The following is a 23055-nucleotide window of genomic DNA, read 5'->3' as shown; positions in this document are numbered from 1 at the left end:
TCTTGGGGGCATAACATTCTCATTTATCAAACGACCTAAAAAGTGCGAGACACAGATGTAAGCTGGACTTACATCTGTATCATTCTATTGTGAAGAACATTACAGTGTGAAACTGCTTCTGTTGTGGAGCTACTTTAGAAAATCAATCTGAATCACCTCAATGCTGGATATTTCAGAAGGCAGAAGTAACATGTCTATGAGTTTTTGTTTTTTTTTTCGTGTCAGGAGCGGCTTGAGAAACTGCAAGTCGCTTCTGGAGTGAGAGAATTGGGACATTCTCTCAATGCAAGGACATTGCCCAGGGGACGCCCGGATGTTTTGATGTTTTTACCATCCTTGTGGGAGGCTTTTCTCATGTCCCCGCATGAAGCTGGAGCTGATAGAGGGAGCTCATCCGTGCTCTCCCCGGGTGGGATTTGAACCTGGCAGCTTGCAGATCAGCAGCCCAACCTTCAAGTCACAAGGCTTTAACCCACTACTCCACCGGGGGCTCCTATGTCTATGAGTAATTAGATCAAAAAGTGAAGCCTTCAGTCAAGAGAGTGAAAATGAACAGAGCTGTATCCTATTAACCCTCCTCACAATTAAATGGTTTCAGATAGGGAATTAGAAAGAGGAAACGGGATTTTGGGAACAGATTTGGCAATGGGGCTGTAAGGGGCAAGAAAGGAACACTAAACCCCTTTTCAGGAACAGAAATCCATTTATGCAATGTTTGATTTTGCCAATCATTGATCTAAATTTTTATCTTTCTGCTGATTGTACGTATGCTTACCTGTATTGGAATTGCCTCCTTTGAAGCCAATCTCTTTTATAGCAAATAAGACATCTTTTGCAGTAGTGAAGTTTTTCAGGTAAAATTCAGTTTTGGGATTCTCACTATTTGAAAAAACAACAACAACAGAACAAAGTAATGCTGTAATGGAGAATGCTACAATTAATGCTTTGGTATTCCAGTGATACCATCTAAGCTGCTAATTTGCAAACATTCTAGTTTCTTATAACATTTTTGTTAAATTCCATTTCTAAAATTTGATAGATATAGACCCACTTCCCCTGTTTCCCTAAACCAAAGCTAATTATTTCCTTCTTAACATGATATGTGTAATTATCAAACCTTATGGGAAACTATTTTAGAACAAGTGGCCTGAGATCAAAATTTACTTAATTATATTTCATTATTTTACTATTTCCATGAGAGATATACTATTAACATTGTTATACAATATATTAATGCTAGCAAATCAAACAGGATATCTGTAGCCCTCCAAATTTTATTGGACTGCAACATCCACCATCCCTAGCCAGCGTGACATTGGTGAGGAATAATGGGAGTTAGTTCAACATAATATGGGGAAATGCTTATTCCCTATCCTGTAAATAGAGTGCACTGTTCAGTCAACTGAAATCTTATACATACTAATTCAGAAGTCAGTTCTGATGCATTCCTTGGGACATACTTTTGCAGTAGGATTGCAGCCATAAAATTATTTGTGAAAGCCCCAGTAGAGTATGCCATTCACCCTGTGGATGTAGGGCCTATTTTGGAAAGATCTTAAATGTAACCCCGTATACTTGCATAGGCACAAAGAGAGCCACCTAGTCCACCTTCTCTACCTAATACTGCACCTACTTTGTATATATCTACAGTAAATGTATAGATATACTTGGTGTAGATCTACACATATACACACTTGTTTTCTAGGCATGTTTTAGCTTGCAGCCCTCTAATGGCATACTGTTCTGCTTATGCAAATTATTATTTTGGAGAATGAGAGTAATTTATAGTTTTTGTTTTTAAAAATCTATCAGAATGTTCTATACTTATAGAATCATAGAATAATTGAGTTGGAAGAGACTACCTGAGCCATCTAGTCTAACCCTTTGCCATGCAGGAAAAGCTCATTCAAAGTACCCTTGACAGATGCCCATCCAACCTCTGTTTAAAACCCTCCAAGAAAGGAGCTTCCACCTCTCTAAGGCAGGGAGTTCCACTCACAGCTTTACAGTCTGAAAGTTCTTCCTAATGTTCAGGTAGAATCTCCTTTCCTGTCATTTGAACCCATTGTTCTGAGTCCTAATTTCCAGAGCAGCAGAAAACAATACTGCTCCCTCTTCATCATGACACCCTTTCACATATTTATACATGGCTATCACATCTCCTCTCAACTTTCTCTTCTGCAGGCTAAACATACTCAGCACTTTAAGATGTTCCTCATGGGGCATTGTCTCCAGGCCTTTTATCATTTTAGTCACCTTCCTCTCGACACTTTCCAGCTTGTCAATATCTCTTTTTAACTGTGGTGCCCTGAACTGGACACAATATTCCAGGTGAGGTCTAACCAAAACTGAATAGAGGAGCACCATGACTTCCCTCTATCTAGACACTATACCCTTTTTGATACAGATACTATATATCTGCAAATGCAAGTAGATCCTGCCTCCTTAACTGCACAGAAACCCCACATGATACCTCAGAAAGATTGTAGCCATAGAATAGAATCATAGAATCATAGAATCATAGAATAGTAGAGTTGGAAGAGACCTCAAGGGCCATCTAGTCCAACCCCCCGCTAAGAAGCAGGAAATCGCATTCAAAGCACCCCCGACAGATGGCCATCCAGCCTCTGCTTAAAAGCCTCCAAAGAAGGAGCCTCCACCACGGCCCGGGGGAGAGAGTTCCACTGCCGAACAGCCCTCACAGTGAGGAAGTTCTTCCTGATGTTCAGGTGGAATCTCCTTTCCTGTAGTTTGAAGCCATTGTTCCGTGTCCTAGTCTGCAGGGCAGCAGAAAATAAGCTTGCTCCCTCCTCCCTATGACTTCCCCTCACATATTTGTACATGGCTATCATGTCTCCTCTCAGCCTTCTCTTCTGCAGGCTAAACATGCCCAGCTCTTTAAGCCTCTCCTCATAGGGCTTGTTCTCCAGACCCTTAATCATTTTAGTTGCCCTCCTCTGGACGCTTTCCAGCTTGTCAGCATCTCCCTTCATCTGCGGTGCCCAAAACTGGACACAGTATTCCAGGTGTGGTCTGACCAAGGCAGAATAGAGGGGGAGCATGACTTCCCTGGATCTAGACGTTATTCCCCTATTGATGCAGGCCAAAATCCCATTGGCTTTTTTAGCTGCCGCATCACATTGTAGGCTCATGTTTAACTTGTTGTCCACGAGGACTCCAAGATCTTTTTCGCACACACTGCTGTCAAGCCAGGCGTCCCCCATTCTGTATCTTTGATTTCCATTTTTTCTGCCGAAGTGAAGTATCTTGCATTTGTCCCTGTTGAACTTCATTTTGTTAGTTTCGGCCCATCTCTCTAGTCTGTCAAGATCGTTTTGAATTCTGCTCCTGTCTTCTGGAGTGTTAGCTATCCCTCCGAGTTTGGTGTCATCTGCAATTGAGCCTTTGAGATACAGAAGCAATATAATATATAAATTTGATAAATAAAATAAAAAACAAAAAAATTGAACACAAAACAACAATTGTAGTAAATATTATCCATGTATGTGAAAACGGAGCCATGTGTTGCTGAAGATGGGGGATTGGTTCAAATTGCTTAAGGTGTGACTCAATTATCTGGTGCCAAATGAGATGAAATTTAATTGGGATATAATCTTCATTGCCTCTTTATTTGTTTCTGCAAGGTGTGAAATAACATCACTTGTATTGGGCCCCCCACCATTTTAACTTGTCACCCCAGAGTATCTGGAAGGACATCCTCACTCCCCTTTAATTATATCATCTTAATCTCTTTAGTGCATTCTGCCTATGCATATCTCTTGAAATATTCAACTGTCTCTCCTTTGCAATATACTCTGAAGCTTTTTATGTTTATAGAAGTGAGAGAGCAATAAATTCTGCTTTTGCTATATTGGAAGTGATACCTGGCTATCAATATGGTGGAGGTTCAAAGTTAGTATACACTAACTTCAAAGATTGTCTGTGGAGCAGCCACACAACATAAAGAACTGAATTATTGGGCAGAATAGTTCAGAGGCAGGGGAAGTTACATGGCTATATAACCTCAAGCTTCTAAACAAACATCGCAATCTATTTACATGATTGAATAAGAATAAATGTGCCTCACTAACTTGAGGCATAAGGGTATTTTTAAGGCATGATCTCAGCTGCCTTTCTGCCTCCAGTTTCTGCTTTTGGGAAAATCAAGGGCACTATAAAAAGAAACACAGCCACTTTCAAGAAATCTGGCACTAACATGCAAAACTGAAGATTCAACATCTTGTGAATGACCAGGTTACTATTTTTCTACAACCAAGAAAATGCCTCTTTAACAAGCAAAACAGAGGAAATGTTGACGGGTGGCACCCAGGAGTAACTGTCTTATCAGTGGAGTGTTGAATCCAATCCATGTTTTAGGCAGAACTTTAAAAGAGCTAACCAATGGGCTAGGGTTGAGCACTTTACACAACACCTCAGAAGCAATGACAAAATCATAGCTAGTTCACCGCCCCACTGACATGGGAATCACCAGTTGACACTGGTGATAAAATATGGCGGCCTAAGGAAAGAATTTAGGAAAATGTGTAGAAAATTGCTGATTGAAATTAGAAGCTGTCTGCACATTCATAACAGATCTTGAAGACCATTTTTAAACAAGTTTTCAAATGAATTTGATTACAAAATAAATTGACAGAAAGCATCACATTTTATTTCCACCGGATGTATGTATTTTAACTTTTTGATTGTGATAATTTACTCCTTCTATCAATTTCTGCACTCTTGCTTTAAACAATTATTCATCCTTAAAATGCATTGGGATTATTGTAGTAAAAAGTTTCCAAACATCTGTTGAAGTTTCTGCCTGTTTTTCTTATCAGTACTATCAGCAACAGAATGACTCTTATTTATTGGCAATCTGTCAGAGACACAACTTAACTAATTCCAGAACCATTATTTTCAATTTACGTTTTGCCTTTCCGTAATCTCTTTTAAATATTTTTCCACCACTGCCAGACCTTTAACACAAAAGCTATTATTGGCTCTGCAAAAGTTTTTAGAAGAATTACTCATTTTTAGAGTCCAGATGACACTAATACTCTTGGATGAAACACTTGCCATGTTAGTATAGTCAACAAATATAATTGGAATAATCCACTGGTGATTGAAACATTTGGGGTAACACATCATCAACTTAGTAACAGGGAAAATAAATTCTTCCAGATGTTTTGGTCTTTTATTTGTATTTTAAAGTCTGCTTTTCTCTATTTCATTCAGACAGTAACCATCATTGTCTTGTTGACAAGTACTGAATATGCGGGGGGGGGGGGGGATCATCCTCCAGTAAAAACATTTTGAGGAAAGTGGCAAAGGAATTTCCACTTCTGAATTTCACAGATGGTTCAACTTTCAGAGGAGGAAAAGGAAAAAAAATATGTATGTCTTTTATGTCTTTTTTCTTCATTTCTTCTAGAAATAATTGCCAGAGAAGTTACAGCACTGGAAAACTGCCATTACATAAGGCCAGATGAAGAAGTCTGAAGAAAAATACACTGTAGAGTGAAGTATTGTTTTCAAACTGGGGTACAGCCAATAACTTCGAGCACAGAAGTTACCAGGTTCAGTGAAAATTATTTGACCTAACAGAAGTCAGCTTTCTAGGATCCCTATGACTCAAATAGCTTCCCCTCCATGCTACTTTAAATTTCAGAGCATTACATTGTTTAGAACGATTTTGAATTAAGTTATATCTTAAACATTTATACCCAGAATCTTTAGGACTTGGAGTTTTGTTTCACCACCACTTTAAGACTACAGAATATGGATGATGAGGGAGTTGTTGTTTTGTGTTCTTGCTAGAGCAGGCATGAGAAAACTTTTTTGTTTTAGGGCCACATTGTGCACCCAGCTGAGAGGACCAGGTTGGGAAAGAGGGTGGCCAGGTACATGGGATGGACCCAGGAGGGGGAGGGCTTGGGAGAGGGCAGGGCCAGCAGAGGGAGGGTCATCATAGGTTGTCCTGGCATAAGGATGGGGCTGCTCACTCTATCCTTATGCCGGGAGGAAAATGAGACATGTGGTGACTGCCCTGATCCAAATAATTCTCCCTCAATCTTTGGGCTGTCCTCTCAGCATTATGTTGAGAGGAGGGTGAAACAGGCAACGTCCAAGAGCACTTAAGAGGGCTCTGAACTGCTGCACTTAAGAGGGCTCTCAACTGCTTCCTCAAGTCGTCCTCCTGGTATAAGGACAGGGCTGCTCACACCATCTTTATGCTGGGAAGAGGGCGAGACACACAGTGGCTGAGAGCTCTCAGAAGGCTCTAGTTGCTGCATGCCTTCCTCCCGCATCTTTTCTGCTTTAGGATATGGCAGGCTTTATGCCAAGAGGACAGGTAAAATGAGGAGGGTCTGAGGTAAGCACCCAGAGGCCACATCTGGCCCCCAGGCCTTAGTTTGCCCATGCCGGTGCTAGAGACTTTGGATATATAAGCCTGCACCAAGTGAAAGTTAGTGGCCTTGTTGGAAGAGAAGGTACAGTCATTTGAGGCCCATAGAGCATGAGGTTTTCTTAAACAAGAGTCTGGAAACCATGACCCATGAGGAATGACTTAAGAACCTGTGTATGTTTAGCCTGGAGAAGACGAAGTTGAAAAGTGATGCAACAGCTATTTTAAAATATTTTAAAGAATGCCACAGTAAAGAGGGAGCACACTTCTTTTCTGTAGCTCCATTCAATAGGACACAGAGCAGTGGATTCAAACTACAGAATCTAACTACTACTAAACATTAGGAAGAATGTCCTGCTCATAAAATCTGTTCCCCAGCAGCATACATTGCTTAGGAGTGGGATTGTGCCTCCATTTTTTGAAGGTTTTAAATAGAAGCTGGATGGCCATTTATCACGAGTGCTTTGATTGTGTATTCCTGCATGGCAGGGGGTTAAACTAGATGGTCCTTGTGGTCTCCTTCCAACCCTATGTTTCTACGAGCCCCAAATCACCCTGTAAAGACAGATAAGTGACCTGTAAAATAGCCAGGTTAGGCTCTCCTTTTGCAAGCATAATACATAACAATGCCTGTTTCTCTGTTTCACAGGATTTGGCCTTCTGAAAATTTCAGTTATTTTTATTTATTTTTTGTTAGGGATTTCTTTGGATGCACAGGGTTTGAGGGATATAAAAATTATTAATGCTACAGAAAGGCCAAGGACAACAAGACAGTGTATTCATTGATAAGGAGTACAATTTCAAAAGTCTTCATGTATTTAAAATGATTACTGACTCAATAATGTTTTTGCAATCCAAAAGCAGAACTGGGAAAAGTACTTTTCTGGACTAGCAGATTTGAGCCAGCTGAATGGTTTGAGACAGTTATAGTCCAAAAGGTATTCCTTCCCCCATCCCCAAGCTCTATCCAACAATATATACTTTAAGCTGATCTTTCCCAAAACCTACCCTCTAATAATACTGGGATTTGTAAGTACAGACTTGTGATAGACAAGAGCATGACAAGCATCTTTGTTGAGTATATGGTGTAGGTGACTAAATTTGTGGGATTAACAATAGATGGATATCACTATTCTCTCAGGGATATTATCAGAAATCACATTATTGCATTACATAAACTTCAACACACCCTTTTTATGCTGTTGTGCTTTCTTTTCCCATTTTATTTTATCCTAATATGATACCAGGTTTGGGAAGGAGCTGTTAAGACATCATTAGACATTGTGAATATGATTCAAACTAGAACAACAAATAAGAAAACTACAGTAAGGTTTCAGTTATATCATGCCTACTCTCAAAACAATATTTCATAAATGCACCCAAAAAGGAGGGATGTACCAAATAGGACATGTTTCTAGTACCTGGCTTGTACAACTCCCACATGTGGTCCTTCAGTTCCAATTCCCAGCATCATCGCTACTTTCCCAACAAAGTTCTTCTGCAAATTAAATCTACGCTGCCCAATATTGTAGCTTCCATCAATCAGAAAAGCAATATCCGCTTTACAGTCTGTGAATACCCAAGATAATTAGGTTAAATTAAAGGGCAAATTAACACAAGAGATCTGTTTCATGTGGCAAGGCTTTGCAATCTCCTACCTTTGTTGCCAGACTTTTTCTCAAGAGTCTTCTTGGGTTTTTTACCTGAAAATGGGAAGCACAATGGATTAAGAAATCTGGACAATAATGTGTCTTTTTAAAAACTTCATTTTAATTCAAATAAACAAACCTACCATCATACAAACCATCAAACAAAGACATATGTAAAGAAACAAATTGCACCTAACAAAAATAATGTGCCTTGAAATGAAGCTATATGAAAGAATTGTTGTTGGCTGGTTTGTTATAACATTTCTATCCTGTCTTCTTTTTATGGATTTTCATGATACAGAGAGCATTTCTCATTATTGTCTCACAATGTGTATATGAAGTATACCATGCTTTTAAATTACAGGGTTTGTCCAGAGCAAAAGTTTTACAATGTAGTAAATTAACAACCAACAGTTTTGTTGTTTCTACAGTGATCTAAACAAGTTTTCCTTCAGCATAATGACATTTAGTTGTGTTGGAGTTGGACTATAACTGACATCTTTAGCCAGCATGTGCAATAGAATATGTGCAATGAGAGTTGGAAGCCCCAACCCACTTAAAGAACACTAGATTAAGGAAAACAGCTCAACACCATGTGATATCTTCCACTTTACTATCAGCTCCTGGTCTAAATCTGAATTCTGATAGAGCTGCAGAACAGGTTCAGCACCTTAAATAAAGTGAATTTACTGCCTCACTGAGAGACTACCAGGCACTACGGATTCATTCCAAGAAATATTTTACTAAGTAATGTGTGACTTTTAAACATCATGATTAGTTTATAACTTTATACACACAGTAAAAGAGTGTGCTGGTGAAGTAAATTCCTTTCCTATTTTAAAAAATATTTTCTTGATAAATTTTAATAGCACAGTTCAACCTCAAATTACAACAAACAACAGAGAGACAACACTTATAAAAACCCACACAATACAAAGACAAGAAATGTAATCTTATTCCCATCGCCAATTAAAATTGATTCCCCACTCTTCTCTGATGGCAGTATGCTAAAATTGGCTGGATCTACTCTGCCATATAATCTAGTTTCTGAATCCATATTATCTGTTTTCAACTGGATTATATGAGTCTACACTGCCATATAATCCATAATCCAGTTTCATCCATTTAGAAACTGGATTATATGTCAGTGTGGATGGGACATTAGACACAGCCTCCGCCCTTGCTAAACTACATCTATTATATGTATTATCTTTCGTCATACCAAAGAATATCACAGCCCATAGTTACACGTCACCCTTTTCTCTTCTTTATAGACTGTAAAAGATAGCCAGATTTTCAGATAAGTTTCTATAGAGTTTTATTTTAATAAGTCTGAAAATGTATCTAATTCAGCCAAAAATCCATTATTTTTCCCATTCATTCTGCAGTATTTGGAGTCTCATTATTTTTCCAGTGTATAAACAAGTCTTGCATCTGTTGTAATATGCAACATATTAAAATCTGTACTGTCTTTTGCTCTTATTTTCCCAATCTAACATGTTTAGGAGAAATAACTCCTGTTGAAAGCAGAGGGAGGGAAATGATTTTTTAAAAGGGCCTTTTACACTACAGTTACAGCACTATGATTCCACTTTAAACTGCTGCATCTGTGACCCCATCTACACTGCCCTATAATCCAGTTTCTGAATCCACATTATCTCCTTTGATTATATGTCAGTGTAGACTCATCCAGCCTGTATCTTCTGTAATCCCGAGGTTGCAATTTGGTGGGGCATCAGAACTCCTTGACCGGGAATTCTACGTGTTCCTTCTAAACTGCAAATCCCAAAATTTCATAGAAAACTGCCAGGGTTGTTCAAGTGACCATTGCAAAGTGTGAAATGGGCCAACAAACAACAGCAACAACCTAAAAGGAGGGGGCAGATGTTGCATGGAAGATCATCTCTTTCGCCATCAGCACTGATTGACATGAACTCGGCAAAGAGATGGAATTTGTTGTTCGTTCACCATGAAGTCTTCCTCTCCCAGCTCCATAAGATTACTCAGGGAAAGTGGTTCATTAGAAGAGGATACAAGAAAAAATGAGGATATATATATATAGACCGGGGTGGGGTGTGTGTGTGTTTCTGTCATGCATGATTATTATTTTTTTTCCTGATGAGAAACCAGTGAAGCTTTGAAAGCTTGCATGATTTACTGTATTTTATGACTTGAAATTGGCTAAAAATTGTATGGCTGCTTGTGGCTTTTGGCTTTTGCTGTATTTTGCTACTTAGCAAACACAGTTACCAATCATTTATTTTGTTTGTTTGTTTATAGTCTCTCTGTTTAACTGTTGAATTAATCAGCCCTGTGAGGATGATTGATTAAAAATGGCTGCGTTGTTCAATATTTCAACATGATTATTACCATGTCTATGGATTCTGCATCCACAGGGTCTAACATTCAATGCTTGAAAATATTTTTTAAAACATCCAAAAAGCAATCCTTGATTTTGTAATTTTATATAATGGACACCATTTTACTGCACTGTTGTATATAATGGGATTTGAGTATCCATGGATTTTGGTATCTATAAGGGGCCCCAAAACCAAATCTCAGCAAATACAGGGGACCCACTGTATTGAGACATAACTACTCAAGGATTTATAGGAAACCCTTAAGTAGAAATCATATATTTTGAAATAATCATCTTACCCATGGATGGGCGTACTGTTGAAATGGGCCGTGCTGCAGCTTCCAGTGCTCCACTTTTGATACCTGTTATCAAATTGAAAAATAAAGCACATTTATTATATTGCTGTAAAATTATGCTTTGCCAAAACGCACTGTATGTCCTCATTTTCCCCAGTGAAAGACAAATTCCAGACAGGCTGAAATGTGAGCTGGTTAGATCTAAGATTACCCCTTTTCTCAATGTTCTAGTACTCCCTGTGCTGATGAAAGCTTGGCCCTCTTGCGCTGTTGCCAAAAAGAAAAATCTACCTGTAAAAGCTTCTGGTTGTTTAGAAAAGTATTTTTCAAACTACAACTCCTAGAACTCACTGGTTGTGATACTTAGGGAATTCTAGGAGCTGTACTTTCTCCCAACATGGATACAAACTATTCCTCACTGGAGAAGATGGCCATGTTGTCAGATAGCAGAAAGTCATAAACAATAAAAACATATCAGATGGACAGAGCCTTCTCAGGGGTTGCTCTCTTGAGGCCGAAGCATGAGGTTTTTAGACAAATGGATCTAATTTACATATGTTTTAATTGTTATAATGTATTTTAATGATGTATTTTTATAGTTTTAATTGATTATATGTACTGTTTTTGTTTTATTATTATGTTCTTGGCATTAAATGTCGCCAACTGTTGTAAGCCGCCCTGTGTCCCCCCGGGTGAGAAGGGTGGGGTATAAATGCTGGAAATAAAAAATAAATAAACTCCCTCCCATAGGAGAGGCACTTGGACTCCACTCTGCTCGCTTTCTGTCATCAGGCAAAGACACTTATTTACGCAGGTGTTTGCCTCTTGACTTCAGCAGAAGGGTCTTTTAATGTACTATGCTATGCCCTTTTCCTATTATTATGCTTTAATGCCTTGTGTCAAGATGAAGGGAGGGCTTAAATAAATTAATGGCTAAAATCTTAGATCATCTACTTCAGTGGCTCCCAGCTTTTGATCCTCCAGCTTTTTTGGAATTACCAGCTGTTAGGAATTGTGGGAGTTGAAGTCCAAAACACCTGGAGAACCAAAGGTTGGGAATCACTGATCTACTTAGTCAATATATAGTATATTTAACTAAGTAGCATTACTAGCACATGCACACACACATCACTTCTTGCTTTACCAGGAAGCAGCTGCTGTCATTCTGTTGTTTCAAGATGCATTTTACAGGTCACATTGGGAGGCATAGCAAATATGACAACAGAACTCCATTGTTATAGCTATGTCTCTTGATCTTGCATGGAGTCCTGCTTTTTAAAAGGTTTAAAAATGTAACTTTACTGTGTTCAGTACCTTCCCCTTTATAATTCAGTCATAAAAGCCTAGGCTACTACTTCATGACTGTGTGGTGAAATATTTTGAATGTGAAGATTACAAGTCATTTAAATTAACATCTTGCTTTTGTTATTCAGGATTACAGTGGGATTGCTGATTTACAACTTATAAATGAACTAGAAAGATCAAGCATGCAATTCTATGATTCTGAAGAGGAGAGTTCAAAGATCATAGGATATAGTCAATTTTCACCTCCTCAGATAAAAATCAAGGTCAACTGTGGAGAATCTTCACTTTACTAATGATAGAAACATTTAGTGCCGTTAGTTGCTAATCATCATTTCTTCAATTGTGATAAGGGGCTTGGTTGGGGAGATGAAATGCGACAAGACATGTCCAGATAGATCAGGAGAACATTTGGATAGATTCAAAGCCCCCTCGTATTTGATGACACATCCCTGGAATGGTGGGAAAGCAATGTCTGTCCTTGAACTGGCACAACAACAACAACAACAACAACAACAACAACAACAACAACAACTCAGCCCCTATCAGGACCTCAAGATTGAACTTCAAAGACTCTGGCAGAAACCAGTGCAGGTGGTCCCAGTGGTGATCGGCACATTGGGTGCTGTGCCAAAAGATCTCAGCCGGCATTTGGAAACAATAGACATTGACAAAATCACGATCTGCCAATTGCAAAAGGCCACCCTACTGGGATCTGCACGCATCATCCGAAAATACATCACACAGTCCTAGACACTTGGGAAGTGTTCGACTTGTGATTTTGTGATATGAAATCCAGCATATCTATCTTGTTTGCTGTGTCATAAATAATAATAATAATAATAATAATAATAATAATAATAATAATAATAATTCATGTGTATACCGTTTTATCTCCCCGAAGAGACTCAGAGAGGTTTCCAACATAGGTAAAAGCATTCAGTTGCCAACACAAAAACATACAAACACAACTATAATAAAACATCAACATAATCACTATAGACACAACATCCTCATGTAGAATTAAAACCAGTTCAATGCTGATCAACTGCGTGAAGTTCAACTACCAATGGACAAGATTACAGGGAGGGCGTAGACACTATGAGAGGCTGGGCCAGGGATAGTGCAACAAAGTAACATAGAGATGGAAATGGGTAAGTGCAAGCTGGTGGGTAAAGTGCAAACTGGGTTTCTCAATCTCACGGCCTGTTAAGCAGCTATAAGAGGGTTAGACTAGTCCAATGATGTATGGTAGGACCGGGGAAGTGGGTAAAGTGCAAGCAGAGTCCTAGCTGGTGGCCAGGGTAGGATCTGGAGTTAGTTGTCTTTGTTAGAGTTACCAGTCTCTGTATGCCTATATTCAGTAATTGCTTGTTTGGAGGCTTTCTTTTATAAATCCAATATCTTTCACCATAACCTTAACTTGCAGCCATTTTCCTTTACTCCTCTCACAGAACTTGTGTGTGTTTACAAACAATGATAATAAGTAAAACTACATGTATATGTTTACAAAGAAGACTACATTTCTTTCTTGTTTTGTGGAATCCTGGATGTTGCAGCGTTCTTTCTTTCAATCTCTCATCTCATAGATCTAGCATTGATTATGAACACGGATAATAATTAAAGCTACACTTGTATTTTTACAAAAAGAAGTCCCTCTCTCTCTCTCTCTCTCTCTCTCTCTCTCTCTCTCTCTCTCTCTCTCTCCTCCATGGGTGTGTGGGTGCGTTGTTGTTCAGCTTCTGCTTTGCTAATTCAATTACTGTGCTTGAGAGATATAAGCTCTCACAGAGCCCTACAATCCTCCTGGAACTAATGGAAGCAAGACACAAAGGATATTAGGATAAGCCCTTTATTTTTGGCCATGACGGGTACAACCTAGGAACTGACAGTTCTTCCAGCAATTGGCATGCCAAGGCCCCTTACTATAAGGGGTGTCCCTTATTTGCGGGCAAGAAAGCTTGTTCCTTTCCCTATTCATCCCCATAGTCTTGCTCTGTCACTAGCTGTTTTGCCAATATGTCATCAAATTGCACTCCCACACAACCCTATAATCAAAGATCACGTAAACAAAAGCACTGAAGTTGAGAATGGCCATTCAGAATGCATAAAAATGAAAAGGAGTCGCAAGAGGAAGGAATCTAACAGCATCTTTAAGACTAATTTCTTCAGATGCACTGAATGTGGACTACCTAATATCTGAAATAAGAATCTGGAACTAAAATATAATGGATATATTCATGATGGAGTAGAAGGCTTATTATGCTGGTGACTCCCAAGTGATTTTTCACACTATTTGTAACCCAACTGCCCAGAAATGTATGTGTTGTTTCTGGCACCTGTTTTTCTAAAAACAAAGCAACAGCCCGTGTTTTGACAGCTGCATATTTTCTTGCCTGTATTTCTCACTAAAGCTTTAAAAAGGGGACACTTTGCCTTGACACTGCAGCATTTGATTAATTTTATTTTCCGTTCTAAATTTGTCTGAAATCTTACATGAAACAAAAGGATGAGCTTGATGTTACTAAGAAAAATAGGACATAAAGCCATGAGAAAAATATAAAGCAAATCAATTCTTTTTATATTGATTGTAAAGCAATTTTATGAAATAATGAGTTAGTCATTTTCTTACTAGATACTGTGAATGATGATGACCATCTAGAAAGCACTTGGGACTGGATTCCATTGGCATATAATGCTGAATAGTCCTCTCGCCCAGGTAACATTTGTACTCTTACAGGTCCACCTGAACTGGTAATGATGCCTCTGTGGGAAAAAAAGATTTTCAAACAGAAGTATGTCTAATTACATGTAATTAAAATTATTAGGCATTGTGGAAAGTATAGCCTACATCCAAGTCTGAATATTTTGCAAAATACCATTAAGCTTGGCTATTTTATAAATTTCTAGGGTTAAGACAGTAACTCATTTAAGAATGTGTATTCAGGCAGGAAAAGTATATATCAGGCATGGGCAAACTTTGGCCCTCCAGGTGTTTTGGACTTCAACTCCCATAATTCCTAACAGCCGGTAGAAGTACGTTTCTTTAAAAATTGCAGATTTCCAAAATAATTAAAAATATACATTTAAAAAAACATCAATGTGATGAGTCATGGGCCATGTAGTCCCGTTCAAGGCACTGTAGTCCCAGATGAAGAGGAGAACTTGGGTTTTTCACCGCCTCAGTCAGAATTGGAACCTTCCCAGCCAGATTTGGGAACCTTGCACCTGCAAGAGATTTGTCTTCCAGAAATCTGTCAAACAAACCCTGGGTCTAAATCTCCTGTGTTTTCTCGCCACGAGTTTTGTAAACATCAGAGAGCTGTTCAAGCGGCCTCTCGTAGGAGTGCTAGGATAGCTGCTAAGAATTCAGCTGATTAAGCCTGCTTTCCATGGGAAACCTTAAGGAGTCATGCATCTGGACTCAGAGATTAGCTTTCGTTTCTAGTTCCCCAGAGAACTGCTCTTTGGTGGGAAAACTAGACCCTATTTAGGTGTTTTACCCACAAAGACATCTTGCGGAGTCAATTCGTCAGCTACTGGAGTAAGTTGTGTGTGGACAGCGCGCTCCGTTTCCAAGCCTCGTTCCTGTTTCAAGCCTTGTCCCTGATTCCAAGCCTTCGCTCCTGTTTCCAGCCTTGTTTACCTTCGCGGACCTTGCCTTGTTTTCCAGGATTCAGCCTCGCTTTGCTTCCCGGATTTTACCAAGTAATTCCACGGATCTTGTTCCTGCTCCTCGTTACCTTGTTGTCTTGAATCAAGCCTTGTGTTCCAAGTATCAAGTTATTTCCTAGCCTTGCTCAAGTTCATGGACTAAAGGACCTTGTCATCTCCCCTCACTTGCTTGGCAAGTGAGTGTTTCAGTTATTGGATTACAACTTTGGACCTTAATATTTCATATTGGACATTGTTTCTTTGGACTAATTTTGACCTTTCCTGAAAGGTCTAACTCTGGACTATTTTCTACACTTGTTTTTATTAACTTTATATACTCCTTCAATAAAGATATTAGATAGATTCTGGCCTCTGTGTATGGTTATTGGTGCCCTGCAGCCTGGGTCCTGACAGTTTGACTCCGCCACCCTAAGCACCAATTAACCTAGGCCAGAATGTCTACCGGAACCGTGCCGGGTGGCCAGCCACTTAGCTACACCATCGACAAGGAGGAAGTGGACCGCATCCGTGATAAGCTCAATGCGCAGGAGGGAGAAATAAAGGGATTGAAGGAACGCGGAATCTGTCTCCCAGCCTTGGCATTGCCAACCAAGTTTTCTGGAGAAGCTTCTAAGGTTCATGTTTTCCGTCGCCAATGCCAAGCTTATCTAGAGGCCCGCAATGCCGAGTTTCCCCAAGAAGACATCAAAGTGGCGTGGATCTATAGCCTTTTAGACGGGCCAGCGGCCAACTGGGCGACGGCGCTGTTCGACCAAGGTTCCCCACACCTAAGATCAGCGCAACATTTCTTGGATCACATTAAGGCGACTTGGGGGATCGAAGACAATTTGGAGGCAGCCGGCCATAAACTCCGGCGCCTCTCTCAGGGGGACAGACCCTTGTCCCAGTACATAGCCGAGTTCCGAGTGCTGGCCCACAGCACCGGATGGAATGATATAGCCCTCAGAGGACAATTTCGGGAGGGTCTCAACATCGAGATGTTGGAAGAAATTTCCAAAGTGGATCCCCCCCATTCTCTTGAAGCACTCATTGATCAATGTTTACGAGCTGAAGTCATGCTTGCCAACAGAAAACAATGGGTCCGAGGCCAGAGCGGTAGAGCTGGGGTGAAACCTCCCGCTCCCACCAGCGTCCAGCCGCGTCCAGTATGGAGACCCCCGCCACCAGCCCCATACCCCAGGGGGAACGAGGAGGTGCCGATGCAGTTGGGCAACGTGCGTCCCAGGTTAGATGCCGCCGAGAAGGCCCGCCGCCAACGCCTAAATCTCTGTTGGTACTGCGGAAACGGGGGCCACTTCGCTAGAGAGTGCCCAGCCAAAGGGAAGCCCCCCGCCCGTCTGGCGGCGGCATCCTCCACGGAGATGAAGACGTCTGAGGCGGCTGGCACACAGCCGGCGGGGGAAGCCAGCGACCGGGCGTAGAGAGGCTCGCCAACCCGGTCAAAAAACCCACTCAAGAGCCGCCAACCGGAGTCCTATTTCTTCTAGTGGTCACCTTGTGGTCAGCTAAAAAGGGGCCAGTCATGGTCCATGCCATGATAGACTCAGGAGCTACAAACAATTTCATTGATAGAGAGTATGCCGACTCTCTGGGATTACAATACCATGACTTCAAGAATGCCCGTGTGGTGCAAGCCATCGATGGCCGCCCCCTCAAGACGGGTCCCGTAAGCCAGTGGTCGGAACCCACCAGAATGTGGACAAGGGAACATATGGAAGAAATTTCCTTCTTTGTTACCGAGGTTCCCCATTTCCCTGTAATTTTGGGAATTCCATGGCTGACACTTCACGACCCAAGCATCTCCTGGTCCAACAGAGAACTGCAGTTTGCTTCAAAATATTGCCAAAACCATTGCCTTGTAGCCAAGGTCTGCCATGCCACAGACACTGAACCCATTATCACCTTGCCCAAGAAGTACTCAGAATATTGGGATGTATTCAATGAAAAAGAAGCTGAGAGATTACCCCCACATAGACCTTATGACTGTGCCATTGACTTGGTGGAGGGGGCCCCGATCCCGCGAGGACATCTCTACTCCCTGACTGAACCGGAGCAAGAAGCTCTCAGGGAGTTCATAGAGTCAAACCTTCGCAAGGGATTCATCAGACCCTCTCAATCCCCAGCCGCTTCCCCAGTGATGTTTGTGAAAAAGAAATCAGGGGACTTACGCTTGGTGGTGGACTATAGAGCATTGAACAATATCACTAAGCGGAACAGCTATCCCCTGCCCTTGATCTCGGACCTACTAGACCGACTTCGGGGAGCCAAGGTCTACACCAAGCTGGATCTTCGGGGGGCTTATAATCTAGTTCGCATCAGAGAAGGGGACGAGTGGAAGACCGCCTTCCAGACTAAATTCGGATTATTCGAGTCCCGAGTTATGAATTATGGATTATGTGGAGCTCCCGCAACGTTCCAGCATTTTGTCAATGACATCTTTCAGGATTATCTAGATCGGTTCTTGATCATCTACCTGGACGATTTTTTGGTGTTTTCTAGATCACAATCAGAGCATGAGAACCACGTAAGAATGGTGTTACAACGATTGCGGGATCATGGACTTTATGCCAAGCTGGAAAAATGTGCTTTTGATCTACAAGAGGTAGATTTCCTGGGATACCGCGTCTCACCACTAGGGCTCTCCATGGACCCGGCTAAGGTTTCAGCAGTATTGGAATGGCGGGCGCCAACCAACAAGAAAGAGGTGCAACGATTCTTGGGGTTCGCGAACTATTACCGCAAGTTCATTCCAGATTTTGCCCGCTGGTCTGACCCTATCACCAGCTGCATCCGTGGGAAACAGCCTTTCCGCTGGACAGATCAAGCAGAGAAAGGGTTCCAGCAACTAAAGAAATTATTCACGTCCCAGCCAATCCTTCAGCATCCAGATCCTGAAACCCCTTTCGTTGTGCAGGCGGATGCCTCCGATGTGGCAATTGGGGCTGTACTCCTACAACCAGTGGGAGACCATCTTCATCCTTGTGCCTTTTATTCCCGTCAATTGACCGCGCCAGAGAGAAATTACACCATTTGGGAAAAGGAACTATTGGCCATAAAGGCAGCCTTTGAAACTTGGAGACATTGGCTAGAAGGAGCCAAATTTCCCATTGAAGTCCATACTGATCATCGAAATCTAGAGCATCTAAGAACTGCCCGCAAGCTAAATCAAAGGCAACAACGCTGGGCTTTATTCTTTGAACGTTTTAACTTTCAAATTCATTATGTAACCCCAGCCCAGACCAAGCAAGCAGATGCTCTGTCACGAAAACCGGAATACGCTGCAGGGCGCAAGGAGTCCTTTGAGTCCCAGCTGCTACAACCCGAAAACTTTGCCACGCTCACAGTGGGAAACACCAAATCCACTTCCATGGAATCAACTTCCCCTACTCCAGGACCCCTTTGTGCTCAGGAAATCAGGGCTAGTCAGCAAGCAGACGCCTGGGCACAGGACCAACTTCGCCAAGGACTACGTTTTCCCTTTTCGCTTAAGGATGGGCTACTTTGCTATAGAAATCATGTTTACATCCCCCCAGGACCGGGCAGGGAAAAAACACTTCGTCTGTGTCATGACTGCAAGCCAGCAGGGCATTTCGGGCTATTTAAAACCATGCATTTGATCCTAAGAGATTTCTGGTGGCCCAAGATCCGCAAGGATGTGGAAAAATATGTCAACACCTGCCCAGTATGCCAGCGCTCCAAGACAAGAAGAGAAAAGCCCTCAGGGCTCCTGCATCCCCTCCCTACACCATCCCGCCCATGGGAAATAATCTCTGCGGATTTTATCACTGATCTACCACCTTCCTGTGGATTCACCACGATCCTAGTGGTGGTGGACCTTTTCACCAAGTTAGCCCATTTCATTCCCTGTGATGGCCTTCCCACGGCCAAAGAAACTGCAGATCTATTCCTCCAACATGTTTTCAGATTGCATGGATTGCCCAAGAGTTTGGTCACAGACCGGGGGTCCCAATTCACCTCTCGTTTCTGGAAGGCACTACAAAAACTATTGGGCATAGACTCTCGTTTATCTTCGGCTCATCATCCCCAAACAGATGGGCAAACTGAGCGCACCAATGCCACTTTGGAACAATACCTTCGCTGTTATTTGAACTACCAGCAAGACAATTGGGCTTCCCTGTTATCGCTGTCAGAGTTTGCCTACAACAATGGGGTCCAGGCTTCTACTAAAGAAACGCCGTTCTTTGCAAACTATGGCTTCCATCCACGTTTCTTTCCCCCTGTCATTGAAACCTCAGAAGTTCCCGCAGCAGAGGACTGGCTGCAGGAACTCGCAGCGGTGCAGCAACTCTTGCTCCAGCAATTAAACCAAGCCAAGGAGGACTATAAACGTCACGCGGACAAACATCGCCAACCGGGCCCCGAAATCAAGGTAGGAGACCGGGTTCTTCTGTCCACTCGCTTTTTGCCCTCCCATCGCCCTTGCCGGAAGTTAGATGCCCGTTTCATTGGCCCCTATCCAGTGGTGGCGCAACTTAACCCCGTGACTTTCAAACTCCAACTTCCGCGCTCAATGCGCATTCATCCGGTGTTCCACCGCTCCCTACTCCTTCCGGCGGATGGTGTGCGTCCTGATACAGACCGACCGGTCCCCCCTCCTGTTTTGATGAATGGGGAGGAGGAGTTCGAGGTTGAGGACATTTTGGATTCTCGCTTTCACCGCCGCCGCCTACAATATCTCATTGACTGGGTGGGTTTTGGCCCCGAGGAACGCTCTTGGGAAGACGCTTCTACAGTCCATGCTCCTGATCTAACCCGCCGCTTCCATCAGACCTATCCCGCCAAGCCGCGGCCCCGCGCCTCAGGGGGAGAGTCCCGGTTTGAGAGGGGGCTTGAGGAGGGGGATAGTGTGATGAGTCATGGGCCATGTAGTCCCGTTCAAGGCACTGTAGTCCCAGATGAAGAGGAGAACTTGGGTTTTTCACCGCCTCAGTCAGAATTGGAACCTTCCCAGCCAGATTTGGGAACCTTGCACCTGCAAGAGATTTGTCTTCCAGAAATCTGTCAAACAAACCCTGGGTCTAAATCTCCTGTGTTTTCTCGCCACGAGTTTTGTAAACATCAGAGAGCTGTTCAAGCGGCCTCTCGTAGGAGTGCTAGGATAGCTGCTAAGAATTCAGCTGATTAAGCCTGCTTTCCATGGGAAACCTTAAGGAGTCATGCATCTGGACTCAGAGATTAGCTTTCGTTTCTAGTTCCCCAGAGAACTGCTCTTTGGTGGGAAAACTAGACCCTATTTAGGTGTTTTACCCACAAAGACATCTTGCGGAGTCAATTCGTCAGCTACTGGAGTAAGTTGTGTGTGGACAGCGCGCTCCGTTTCCAAGCCTCGTTCCTGTTTCAAGCCTTGTCCCTGATTCCAAGCCTTCGCTCCTGTTTCCAGCCTTGTTTACCTTCGCGGACCTTGCCTTGTTTTCCAGGATTCAGCCTCGCTTTGCTTCCCGGATTTTACCAAGTAATTCCACGGATCTTGTTCCTGCTCCTCGTTACCTTGTTGTCTTGAATCAAGCCTTGTGTTCCAAGTATCAAGTTATTTCCTAGCCTTTCTCAAGTTCATGGACTAAAGGACCTTGTCATCTCCCCTCACTTGCTTGGCAAGTGAGTGTTTCGGTTATTGGATTACAACTTTGGACCTTAATATTTCATATTGGACATTGTTTCTTTGGACTAATTTTGACCTTTCCTGAAAGGTCTAACTCTGGACTATTTTCTACACTTGTTTTTATTAACTTTATATACTCCTTCAATAAAGATATTAGATAGATTCTGGCCTCTGTGTATGGTTATTGGTGCCCTGCAGCCTGGGTCCTGACAATCAAAGAGAAAGGAAAAAGTAAGAAGAGAAAAATGAGAAAAGGAAAAAAGAAAGAGCAAAAGAGAGAAAAGTGACTGCCCATTTCCTTTTCAATAAACATATGATAAATTTATACCTCTCCCATCTATTAGCTACTATTCTCCTACTATTATTCAAAATAAAAAATTGTTAAAACATCTAATTAATTTTTACAAAATAAATGGTTAGTGATATTAGTCTTAATAAACTTAACTGATATACTTAATCAAAGACTTATTGTAGCTTTCTACACCCATTTTACAGGCAATCTAGAGTAATTAAAAAAAATCTCAGATAATAAATTATTTCCTCTTTTGTCCCATCTTTTTCTAATCTAGTGAATACCCTTTCTCACGATTTACTGCTCTGTCATAGTTACCAGTTTTATGCAAGAGTGCTTAAGCTATGCAAACACATATATAACTGTATTTACTCGAGTCTAATGAGCCACCGAGTCTAATGCGCACCTCAATTTTCAGAACCTTGAAACCCAAAAAAGTATTTACAATATTACACGAATCTAATGAATACCCTAATTTTAGGAAGGTAATTTAGCCCAAAAAAAGGTGAGCATTAGAATTGAATAAATATGGTATATCAATCTGACTTATATCTATCATATATATCAATTGTCATATTATTTAAATAAACTTTGTAAATTTTCTATCATTTTAAAAAAAATCCTAAATATGTATTTCTTGTGAAAAGTCCAATATTTCAAATGAGATGTCACAGATGTTATCTTCAAATAGTAGAAGCTGAACCTTAATACTTATTCCTTATACATTTTTTTTTAAAATAGACTGTATAAGTAGAGCATAATATTACATATTTACATTACAGAAAAAAAGCAAAGAGACAAAGGAAGTTTTTTCACATATATACTTATACCATTCTTATATATATTTAAACGCCATACAAAGTTTTCTCCTGTATCTCAGCCTTGGATTAAAAAATCTGGAAATAAATAGGTTATCTCATAGTTCATGTTCATTCAAATCTTGAACAATTTGTGTACTTTCGCATCTTCTTCCACTAGCTGGGATTATGTTTCATTGCAGGACTGTCTTGACTGTCTCTCAAATTACATAATACAATGTGGAATGTTGTTTTTAAAATTGGTCAATTTTTTTTAGAGTAATGGTCTTCCTTATGTTACTAGCACTTTGAGCTTGGAAGCAGACTGGTGAATGACTTCTGTAAAGTAGGAAAGCCGAAGCTCAATAACACCATGAAACACGATTTTTGTTCCTGGGTTATAAATGTCATTTTCTAATTGGTTCTATTATAAAAACATGAAAAAGGTTTATTAAACTGCAAAAACTTTGGTTTTGCGGGACATCCTACAGCACATTTTGCTATAGTTTTTCAATGAATATCTCATAGAGTCTTACACCAATTTAACATAGTTTGTGGCAGCCACAAAAACGATGTTTCTGGAGTATAACAACTACTTTCAAAGTAAGTACCACACAAATAAACAGGAAATAACACTTCTGAACCAGGAACAGAAATTT

The 23055-nt window shown here is 41.2% G+C and overlaps 1 protein-coding gene across 2 annotated transcripts in view; it reads right to left on the bottom strand.

Annotated features, from left to right (window-relative positions):
• Nucleotides 1-23055, bottom strand: part of coch (cochlin) — a 53142-nt gene that overhangs the window by 6315 nt on the left and 23772 nt on the right. For both annotated transcript variants that reach the window (XM_008103413.3, XM_008103414.3), the window contains exons 5-9: nucleotides 14645-14778; nucleotides 10714-10776; nucleotides 8065-8109; nucleotides 7828-7975; nucleotides 776-879 (exon numbers count right to left, since the gene is read on the bottom strand). In XM_008103413.3, the coding sequence (XP_008101620.2) occupies nucleotides 776-879; nucleotides 7828-7975; nucleotides 8065-8109; nucleotides 10714-10776; nucleotides 14645-14778 (494 nt within the window). The remainder of the gene's footprint in view (nucleotides 1-775; nucleotides 880-7827; nucleotides 7976-8064; nucleotides 8110-10713; nucleotides 10777-14644; nucleotides 14779-23055) is intronic.

The sequence above is a fragment of the Anolis carolinensis genome, chromosome 1, assembly GCF_035594765.1.
Source record: "Anolis carolinensis isolate JA03-04 chromosome 1, rAnoCar3.1.pri, whole genome shotgun sequence".
In the NCBI taxonomy this organism is placed as follows: domain Eukaryota; kingdom Metazoa; phylum Chordata; class Lepidosauria; order Squamata; family Dactyloidae; genus Anolis; species Anolis carolinensis.
Note: the sequence above shows the minus strand (reverse complement) of the source record. Positions and strands in the feature narration are given on the sequence as shown.